The 11565-nt window shown below is 39.0% G+C and overlaps 1 protein-coding gene across 1 annotated transcript; it reads left to right on the top strand.

Moving 5' to 3' along the window:
* The first annotated feature begins 5147 nt into the window (after window positions 1–5147).
* LOC124274228 lies at window positions 5148–10208 on the top strand. The gene is made up of 5 exons (XM_046709566.1): window positions 5148–5256; window positions 5736–6980; window positions 7492–7691; window positions 8145–8545; window positions 9964–10208. Exons 1-5 carry the CDS (start codon window positions 5202–5204, stop codon window positions 10145–10147), a joined length of 2085 nt encoding a protein of 694 aa, XP_046565522.1. The 5' UTR covers window positions 5148–5201; the 3' UTR covers window positions 10148–10208.
* The last annotated feature ends 1357 nt before the right edge of the window (window positions 10209–11565 follow it).

Below are 11565 nucleotides of genomic sequence, written 5' to 3'. Positions count from 1 at the left end.
ATAGATACCTGGGTGTACAGTTCTCCCAATCTCTAGCTCGGTACACCCACTTTGATAACGCCATTTTACAATTAAAAAAAAGACTTTGTTCAGTATTTTCAGATCTCTATCAAAGTTACATGCCATTTATTTTTCAAAAAATTTGACTCGAAAGTAACGCCAATTTTGCTTTATGGCGCTGAAGTCTGGGGGCTAGATTGTGATATCAGTTCTAATGTGGAGAGGGTTCAGACGCTGGCCTGTAAAAATGTACTTGGTGTTAAATCATCTACGTCCATTGAGGTTGTTCGTGGGGAATGTGGCAGATATGCCATATATATTTATACGTACAAACGCTGTGTCAAATATTGGTATAAGTTGTTGAAAATGCCGACATTGCGTTTTCCTAAAAACTGTTATAACTTAATGTTGCTAGATGTTTCCCATGGTAAAATTAATTGGGCCAGTGTATTAGCAATCTAGACTCATTTCCTTTTGAATGTACAGGGTTGGCATGAATCATTAACATTGTAATATTGTACTACGGGCCGATGGCCTACATACACCAGAATAAAGAGAGATTGAGAGTGTGTTTTTTGTAATTTGTATTATCATTGATTAGGTAATAGTTATTATGGGTCACAATGTTTAAAGTTTTGAGTGTGGGTTGTGGGTCACATTTCGCATCATATATGTTCAATGGCAATACTATTTTTAGCGGTACGCCTTTATGATAGAGCTCCAGAGTTGCCTCCCTTGGTTTTATTTCAAAGACACGTAACCAATGTAAAAAAGATCGTTCCCGTTGACAAGTCCAAAGTCACCGTTCAGACAACAAGCAAAATTCAAGGTCATGGGGCTGACATAACGTGTTTCACAGATGCTGCTTATACAAACGAAATGAATGGGAATCTCCATGAGGTTACTCTTGGGTCACGTGTCTACGTCCAGGTAGAGACCAGTGTTGCTGCCGATGTCAAACTGATGGTGGACAACTGCTACGTCACGAGTGGAAACTCGACACAAATCCCAATTATGCTTAACAGGTAAACTCGTCTCAACAATATGTAGTAAAGATACGAAAACACGATACCATTATGTGGACACATGTAACAAATGTGATATTATGTAATAACGATCATATATAATATTACTTAGAAGGGGAAATAACAAAGTGAATACATGTGAAAAACCTTCATGATGACAGAACTGTTGTTTCACCATAGAGAGTTCCATGTGATTATTGCCCTTTGTGTGTTGGTACAAGTGTGAAGCCAACCATTTCACGCACATCATTGGACATGTTTACAGGTTAACACGTTTCTACTTCACATGTGACGTCAGCTTCTGTCCACTCATGGATTTTTCATCACAATGCCAAAGTGAATGCCTCAGCACAAATCCGTAGCAGAAAGAACCGATTATGCCAAATGAAAGAATAACTTTATGATGTAGTTTGTGAAATGCAATCCGATCCTGCAAATTTTCAGCCAATCCCCAAAACGTACAAAATTTCAACTTGTGTATATTTAACGCGATAAGAAAAAGATGGCTAAAAAAATCCCTAAAACAGGTACAGCCCACGTTTTCCTGTGTGTGATCTATGTTTGTGAATCTGTTGTTATAATCAAGTGGAGGGGCAGATTATCCTCATTTATTTATGATAATATACTTTGATCATACATCAAAGAATCAATTTCGACACTAAGTCATCTGTGAGTGAGTGAGTGCGTGAGTGAGTGAGTCTGGTTTTACCTTCTTTAAGGATTATTCCAGCAATTTTACACATTGTGCCAAAGTTGGGAATCGAACCCGGCTCGTCGCTGTGATGAGTGAACGCTTTGACCATTAGACTGCCCCACCGCCCCATGCATGGGAAGTGTAAAGTGAAACATTAGAATCACATTCTTTTCTAAATGTTACATAAACGTGTTCCACCGAATATAAGTCCGTCTTGTATTCCCCTTGACTACCTATTACGCTTTCTCCTCTTCAACCCGTCCTTACAGAGGTGACATCCGTTTTAGTGTCCATCCTGTACATTGACGTCGTCCATTGTTTTGCTTGACTGCACACAACAGAGGTGGCAGTGTGATAGATATTGATTATTCTTATCGCGTTGCTCGCCATTCCGTTTTGAAATCATACTTTTATATAAGTCACATGCTACTCGGAAAACGTCCGACGTCATGTCGCGCCTGAAGTCTGCATCATGAGGTCATGTCGCTGAAAAAAACGAAGCTGAACTAAACGGTTCCTTAGTGCTGCCCAGGACTTCCTCTGGGTACTTTACACCACTGACGGCGCGGTTGGCACGGATGACGTAAACACTGTCTGATCAGATATCTTTCGCAATGCTGGACGTACAGACCCGTGCAAAAAGTATTCGGCACTTGACGTAATTTCCATAGACTTACATGCTATTTCAGTGTAGCATAAATAATTTTCATGATGTGTGTTTAGGATGGATCTTTGTCAAATTTGCCGGCAAATTTGAAATCATTTCTCCTCTGCGCACATAATTTCAGTTCAGTTTTCCGACCACTATTTAAAGGAGTTCACGGCACTGTACATATGTTGGTTAAATTGTTGCCATTCGATAAATAAGCAACGGCAAATTAAACAGAAATTATGTGATTGTAGGTAAGATGATTCCTAACAAATGTTCCAAATTTGACTTGAATCTGACTTAAATTAAATTCATGAAAAGTATTTATGCTACACCAAATTAACATGTAACTCTGTGGAAATTACGTCAAGTGCCGAATACTTTTTGCACGACTCTGTATATGCATTCTCGAGACTGGTTATTTTATCCGACGTTGGCGTTTTATAGTTAAATTTTAAAAGTTTAACTTTTATCCTGATTTACTTTAAAATTGATAAGGAAGTTAATGCGTAAGTCATACTTATTGGGCTGTCTGTTGACGTGCATCTCAATGTTACCATATTGTGTGGTAGTCAGCATATGTAGAATGGGTTAACAAAGGGTTAATCATCGTTTAGGAGCGGCTGTTTCTTAAAAGTTTTGTAGGAATCAGCACATGCTTGCACTGAAATATAAACCTTATCATGACTTCTCTGACATTGGAGGTTATCATTTGAACAACTTTATCTTACATGCTTCAACATAACATAATATATATTTTGAAAACTTATATATTTTTTTCAGTTAAGAATTATCGTTTATTATTAAACAAATATGTATCCTAAACGGCATTCACAATTTTGAATTTGGCATGTGATACATTAAATGACAATTTGTACAATGTGTTCAACACTTCTTAGTATAGTATATAAATATTGTGATGCACTTTATGACATGACAGACTGACACACCGTACATGAAGATGTTTTCACGATTCATTCATGCATTCCAGTATGTTTTAGATACATCCCTGAAGTCCATACATTGAAGAAACTGTATGTTTTATATATATTAACGTCAGTATATTATACAAAGTAGTAGAAGAATGAAAGTCGGGTTCCTAGGAATATTCTTAGATCTGTTTTTCGTTCAAACAATAGGATGGCATCATTTAAATATTTGTTTGAAGTATTTTGATACTTTTGCTAAAATAGCAGTACTTAGTATATACTTATGCTTATATTACTGATGTCTTGACTTCTATGAATAATATGAAACACAACTTGTTTTGAGTGATATATGCCATTATCGTCTCAGAACTTTGGAATTAATTAATTGAATTTAGGGGTAGAAATGCGTCATCTTACGAATAGTCGCCCATTCATCATCCAAGGATAATTGCCTTCTGAAATCACACCAGATTACAGAATACTTTTGTTCGGAACTGACTATTGCGGTGGCATCGGGAAGAGAATTCAGTTTAACATGGCTGTGAACGATTTTGTGCTATCTTGACTGTTACTTTTCGGAAAGTTCGAAATACTTTCAGTATTGTGCTGACACATCTATGATCAGGACAGAACCTCCTCCTAGAATCGAATTTAAACAATTAAACAACTTGGAATGGACAAAACACGAACGCAAAATACATGCCCATATGTTATAGACAGCATACCACGTCCCATCCATTCGGCGTATCCACTTCGCCTGTTACTACCTCCCTTTGATTAGGTCAGTTAGTTGAATGGCCTGACATATGGGGTCAGAGTACCTTATGGCACTTTAAAAGATAGAAATGTATATTCCCATAAGCATTAGACATTCTTTTTGTATAAAACATAATCTTGGGAACACAAACAAACCATTAATGCCAGGGAAAGTACGTCAAAAAACAAATTCAGTTCAATTCAAATCAAAACAACGGTGAAAATCAGAATACCTTATGACACCGCAACTTTATAGATAGCAATACTCGCTCATTGATGATGTAGCCAGAAAAAAAACACAGAATGATTATGGCTTATCTAGAATTAATGACTGAAGACTGTGCTATCTACTCAAACTACCAAAAGGAACAGGAGAGAAACTGGAAAAGAAAAATGATTATTTCCAGAACCGTTAGACATTTTTAAACAACACATAACCATAAAGGTAATACTGAGAACACAAACATGCAGAGAAAAATCATTCGTGACTGTCTCACGAAACACATTCCGTTGAATTCACGACAAAACAGCAGTGAACAGCACTAACTGAACTTCTACTGCCAAACAATTGTGTACTACCATAGTGTTACCTTTGTATTGATACATATTGAGTTGGATACTAGAATACAATTGTTCATTGCATACATTTCTTTGTTGTTTGTTTTTTCACAGTTTTCTATTAAGGACTGATTCTCCGGTTACAGCTTGGGAATCCACACGTAACAACTGCCAGTATGCCTCCCTGCTGTGGCATCATACCCTGTCTGAAGTTATAATTGATGAAGTCAAAGAGTTAAATGCTTTGCAGATACATTTGATTAGTATTTAATCATCATAAATTTCCTCTTTTCTTGGTCTTAAGTGGATTTACTTTTCGTGTAAAATCCTGAACAAATAGAAACGTGTGATCTTCATTTCAAAGACAGTCCAAAGTGTCCTAAGTATCGAATCAATGTAGGTTTTCTGGATTCTCTCATCAGTTAACAGCTTGTACTGTTAGCGATCTGCTTTGGAGGAAGACTGAGTTCCACCTGTCACCCACACATGCGCGATGACATACATATGGTCCTTTATCTCATCTTCAGTTATATATGGCTCTGCCAAGTACACAGTGACGCATTCACTGCACAGAGCCTCTAATAACAGTCATGTTCTCCACCGGACTACTGCTATGGATGCTCTGCATCACAAGCTCAGCTGCTGGTGAGAATTGCATACTGAAACCATGATATACAGTCCATAATGTCAAATAATGTCAAAGATATCTGATAAGAGTACAGTTGTATTAATCTTATGATCGCAAATGATTTTCTGCACATAGTGTTTAATAATAAAATGCATTTGTTTATGCTTTTAATACTCCAAGTTGCTGGTCAGTGTTAATTTTTCTTTAGATCCTTAAAGCTGTAAAGATATCTGATAATACCGCAAAACACAGGGAATAGACAATACAGCGTTGATATCTTGTCCTTACTGGGGAAAACATGTAGCTTCTTCTACGTCAAAGCTACATATTCCATGACAAAAGCTACAGACAATGAGACAGTATCCTGGTACACGTACTGAGCAAATGACAACAATAAGTACAAAAATATTAGTCTAGCGGTAAAAATAAATGATAAAAGAATTAGTGTGATGGGTTCCATTTCTGAAGACCTGTATTTTTCTTTTTCATCAATCAGGTTCAGCGATGTACCTCGGCTATCAGTTTAATTTTGCCCTATTGCCATTTATTGATTCAAGTAAACAAGGGACAACGGCTGTTTTTCTATATATCACACATACAAGAGAAGGCAGGTGCAACGTGACAGACGTCGACGGGTCAGAGTACGATATCCAGCTGCCCGGGAACGACAGTGTGACACAGTTCCACCTTCCGACAAACAGAATATTGACCATGGGTACTGCTGTGGAGGAGCATCGTGCAGTGGAGCTTATTTGCACAACGGAAGTCAGTCTCACTGTCATGCACAGATTCCTTCCTGGGGGTGTTGCCGATGCATTTCCGGTCCTCCCATTGGCGTCTCTGTCTACCAAGTATATCATACCATCAGTGCCAAACAACGCTTTGCTCGGAGTGTTGTCTGTCCACAACAACACAAATGTCACTGTCCATCTCAACTCCACCTGTTCCTACTCCTTCAGGGGTTACGATTACGGGCAGGGAAGCAAGTTTAATATTGCCCTGCAACAGGGAGAGTTGCTCCAGTTCACTTCTAACGCAAGTAGTACTCTCAATGTATGTAACCTGGGACGGACAGTTGTAGAGAGCAGTCATTCAGTTGCAGTGTTTTCAGGCTCTCCTTTGTTGTGCTATCCTGGGGATACATGTGATGGAGCTATGAGTCAAGTTCCCCCAATAGAAACATGGGGGACATCATTCATTGTGCCCCTGGTTCCTGGAATTGATCAATACAGCATTCGAATTACAGCAGTGTATAATGGTACCAAAATCACCATTGACACATTCACAAGTGTTGAGTCTATCGTCTTGAATGAAGCGGAGGTTTACGATAACTACTTCAATAAAACATTTGCTGTATACATCAGAAGCTCTCATCCAGTACTTGTGTTACAAATAGCCGGTACAACTGATTACCAGGTGTTTACTTCGATCGTTCGACCAACTGATGCCTATGGCACTGACTATGTAATACCCGACATCCAGAGCAGTTCCAAGACGTACACAAGACAGGTCACTATCATGACAAGCTCAAAGTGTACATCACATATAAACATCAATGAAAACTGGTCAGATCGGTCAACAGATTCACAGACATTCGCCATAGCCAGCTTCTACCCCACTTCCGGTTCCCTCGCCATTAAAAGTAATTCCTCAGTGTGTCCTTTTGGCGTACTTGTCACTGGTACAGCAGACAACGAGATGTATGGGTATTTCAGCGTCCCAGTGTTAGATAACAGTGGTGGTGAGTATAGATTAGATTCTAAGCTCACCCGAGTGAGCATGTAAAATGTGTAGCAACAGAACGTCAGCGCCAGTTTTGACTGTCTTCATAAATAGAATACATTTAGTGTAAATAGTAAATGGTAAGAATCCATTGAATGGACAACTGAAAATCAGTGTTCGCCAAAAGGGGTTCACAATCAGCCTAGATGCCTAGAGTAACTGAAAACTGTGTAAATATCAGAAACAATGTGCACCCATGTTTTACCCCCGCTGTAATAAAAATAGCATTACTCCTACTTGCATGTGTGAGCCTGTTATTATCAACAAAGAAACAAACAGTAGAGTTTTTCTTATTAACTTAACGAGGTTGGATCAGTGTTGAATGTAGATTTAGACTTATCAATATAATATATTTTAACAACATTTTTTTCAGATTCAGCATTTGTGTGCTTTATCATAATATTAACCCTCACCTTAATTCTTGAACTTTATGTATAATGCTATAACTGCAGTACCTGTACATGTTTCAGTATCTCTGGAACACTCGGTTAACCTAACTTGCTCTCAAGACAACTGGATAGTCACCGTGAATACTCAAGACATCGCCACTGTATTCCCGACCTCTGTCAAGAAGAATATCTTCATGTCGAACGCCTTCTGTCCTGGCGTCCTGGAGGGAGATGTCCTTGTGTTTAATGTCTCCTACAAGGATTGCAACACACTTATCCAAGTATGATGTCCTTGTGTTTAAAGTCTCTTGTAATGATTGCAACACACTTGTCGAAGTATGATGTCCTTGTGTTTAATGTCTACTACGACGATTGCAACACACTTATCGAAGTGTAAAGTCTTTATTTTTAATGTCTCCTACAGGGAGCTTTACTGAGGACTTGCATGTGGTAAACCATGATCAAACAACTTTCAACACAATTCTGGAACTGTCCCTTTAGTGAGATCGAGGGCTCAGTTTTTCATTTACCATGATTGAATGACCCCGTAACAGAAACATGCTGCCTGTTTTGAATTTGCGAACTTGGAATCAATGGGACTGCAAATGTAAAACCAGCTGGTCGATGATCGAAGCCTTGGGAGGCTCCTGCGACGTTCTTACAAATATATATTGGGAAAATACATGCTCGTACTTCATACACATTGAACTTGACCAATAGATCATATGTTTCAGGACAGCAGCAATACAGTGACATTCAGCAACTATCTGATTGAATATGAGAGAGACGCACAGACAAATCTAGCGACAGGTGCAAAGTGGCGCTACAACTTGGAATGTGTCTTTCAAAGACACGAAAAAGATAACTTAACGTTCGTTCCCGTTGACAAGTCCAAGGTCACCGTTCTGGGAACAAGCAAAATTCAAGGTCATGAGGCTGACATAAAGTTTTTCACAAATGCTGCTTACACAAACGTACTGAATGTGACTCTGAGTGAGGTTCCTCTTGGGTCACGTGTCTATGTCCAGGTAGATACCAGTGTTGCTGCCGATGTCAAACTGCTGGTGGACAACTGCAACATCACGACGGACATCACGAGTGGAAACTCGACATACGTGGCACTTATACACAAGAGGTAAACTCATATCATTAATATCTACTAAAGATACCAATACACAACACCTTTCTGTGGTCAAATGTAACAAATGTCAGTGTTGCTATTACACATTCTTTGTACAGTTTGGTAATTATTTACAACTCTCATACTGATTCACTAAATCGCACAGTCAACGATGCAACCGATTCATCCACAAAGGCCTCCACAACATAATGTAGTGTGAGAACACGTGGTGAAGATCACGTAAACTGTGTACATTAGCCGGCGAATTAGTGGCGGACTCTGAGAGTGTTCTTTAGACAGAATTAATAATTTACTTTTAAGAAGTGTAATCATAGACTTTTCTAGAAAATAGAAATCGAAAGAATACAACGCCCTATCACAGGGGCTTGTAACGAAAAAACGCACTGAATAGAGCCAGCAGTTTCATGTGACATTTATGACACAGGCTCTCTTCAGAGCGTGTGTGTGTGTGTGTGTGTGTGTGTGTGTGTGTGTGTGTGTGTGTGAGAGAGACCAATGAGAGCGCAGGCTCTCTTTAGTGTGTGTGTGTGTGTGTGAAAAATAAGAGCGCAGGCTCTCTTTAGTGTGTGTGTGTGTGTGTGTGTGTGTGTACAATAAGAGCGCAGGCTCTCTATAGTGTGTGTGTGTACAATAAGAGCGCAAGCTCTCTTTAGTGTGTGTGTGTGTGTGTGTGTGTGTACAATAAGAGCGCAGGCTCTCTTTTATGTGTGCGTGTGTAGACAATGAGAGCGCAGGCTCTTCTCAGAGTTCGCGCGAGCGTGCGTGTGAAAGTGTGTGTGTGTGTGAGTGAGAGTGTGCGTGTGTGTGAGAGAGCGAGAATGCTTGTGTGTGTGTGAGAGAGAGAGTGCGTGTGTGAGAGAGAGCGCGCGCGTGTGTTTGTGTGTGTGATTTTAGTGTCTGGGAAAGAATAGCGGTACAGATTCTGAGCAGGGATATTTGCTCGGGATCGAAGACCCTAGCTCAAATGTCCGTCTTCGATTTTATGTGATCTATGTCGCATTTCGCAGATACTGTTTTGATAAGGGTACATACAATGATTATTGTCGAATTCGTCCTGAAACGAACTTGGAGTCTTGATCTCGTTACACCCCTTCCGGTTTATATAGTACTAATACCCCAATTGTGACAATATATACCTCCATGCAACGTTTTGGCGTTACAAGCCCCATGTGGTCCCAAGCAAAAACTGGCTTAACAAGATTTTAAAGGACAGGATTACTATACATCAATTGGGTTTGCATTCAGTGCAGGCTTGGTGCAAGGCTAGTGTAATACCAAATGTGATATGTGTTGCTTCAAGATTAGTCAAGGCAATCGTGAATAAGATCATGTTATGCTTTTTTATGATGACAGAACTGTTGCTTCACCATAGAGAGTTCCATGTGATTATTGTCCTTTGTGTGTTGGTACAGGTGTGAAGGCCCCAACCATGTAGCGCACATCATTGGATATGTTGACAAGTTAACACGTTTCTACTTCGACGTCTTTGAACTGCCCCATCACCAGGACATGTACCTCACATGTGACGTCAGCTTCTGTGCACGCATTGACTTTTCGCAAGAATGCCAAAATGGCTGCAACAGCATAAATCCGTAGCAGAGTGAACCATTCACGTCAAATAAAAAACAATAAGATTATTTTAGTTTCTGAAATGCAATCTCATGTTGCAAATTTTCATTTAATACCAAACTTTCAGCTTGTGTTCATGTATCGCTATAAGAAAATATAAATGTCGTAACACTCACTAAAACAATTACAGCACATATTTTCCTCTATGTGATTTAAGGTTTCAAATTTGTTTTTATAATCAAGTGGAAGGTCAGATTATCTTAAATTATAACTGACAATATGATTTTATCATCAATCAGATAATCAACTTCGAGACATCTGCATGTGAATGAGTGAGTGAGTCTGGTTTTACGCTGCTTTACGCTCCTTTATTCCTGCAATATTACACATTCTGCCAAAGTGTGGAATCGAACCCGGGGTCTTCGCGAACGCTTTGACCATTAGACTGTCCCCTGCATGTGACGTAACGTGAAACATAAAAGATCATCATACTATCATCTAAATGTTACACAAACGTTTTCCATCGAAAATAAGCCCATGTTGGATTCTGACTGACTATCTATTGGCGTTTTCCTCTTCACAGACGTGTGCCGTCCTTACAGAGGTGTTCATCTTGTACGTGGACGACGTCTATTGTTCTGCACACTGCACACAACAGAGGGGGCAGTGTGAGAGATATTGATACTTCTAGTCGCGTTGAAGTTGTCCCTGCTCGCCCATGAAATCACACTTTTACATGTCACATTTTTAGTCGGACAACGTCTTGAACCTAACCGTTATTCAGCGCTGCTTGGCCTTCCTCTGGGTACTTGACACCACTGACGGAGCAGTTGACGTAAAAACACCGTCGGCCGTTTTTCATTTTTGCACTGTCTGATCAGATATCTTTCGACATGCTGGACGTTCGGCGGATACTCGAGGCTGGTTATTTTATCCGATGTTGGCGTTTTATAGTTAAATTTAATTAACTTTAATTAAATTTAATTATCCACATATGCTTTTAAATTAAGAAAGAAGATCAAGTCATACTTATTGGGACTGTCTGTTGTCGTTGAATATTACCATCTTGTGTGATATTTAACATCTGTAGAATGAAAAATAAAGTTATATGTAATGCTATCAAAAGTACTAGGTGACAAAGGGTTATCATCGTTTAGGAGCGGCTATTTCGTTAAATGTTTTGTAGTAATCAGCACATGCTAGACTCAAATATAGACCTTATCATGACTTCTCTGACAGCAGAGGTTATCATTTGAACAGTTTTATCTTAAATGGTTCAACCTAATATAAGATACATTTTGAAAGCATAAATATTTTGGGGAATTTGTGAATCTTACTTAAATAAATCATGAAAAGTATTTATGCTACACCAAATTAACATTAATATTACGTCAAACGAATATGCACGACTCTATAACGAGACATATAACATTTTTTTAATATTT

The sequence above is a fragment of the Haliotis rubra genome, unplaced genomic scaffold (assembly GCF_003918875.1).
Source record: "Haliotis rubra isolate DU_JTF1 unplaced genomic scaffold, ASM391887v1 Scf189, whole genome shotgun sequence".
NCBI lineage: Eukaryota > Metazoa > Mollusca > Gastropoda > Lepetellida > Haliotidae > Haliotis > Haliotis rubra.
This window is presented reverse-complemented; position numbering and strand designations above follow the sequence as displayed.

Bases quoted from the DNA above. Each gene is read 5' to 3' on its own strand.
- LOC124274228 (XM_046709566.1), top strand. From the start codon at position 5,202: ATGTTCTCCACCGGACTACTGCTATGGATGCTCTGCATCACAAGCTCA. The intron at 6,981-7,491 runs GTGAGTATAGAT...TACATGTTTCAG, and splicing joins AGTGTTAGATAACAGTGGTG to TATCTCTGGAACACTCGGTT. The intron at 8,546-9,963 runs GTAAACTCATAT...GTGTTGGTACAG, and splicing joins GTGGCACTTATACACAAGAG to GTGTGAAGGCCCCAACCATG.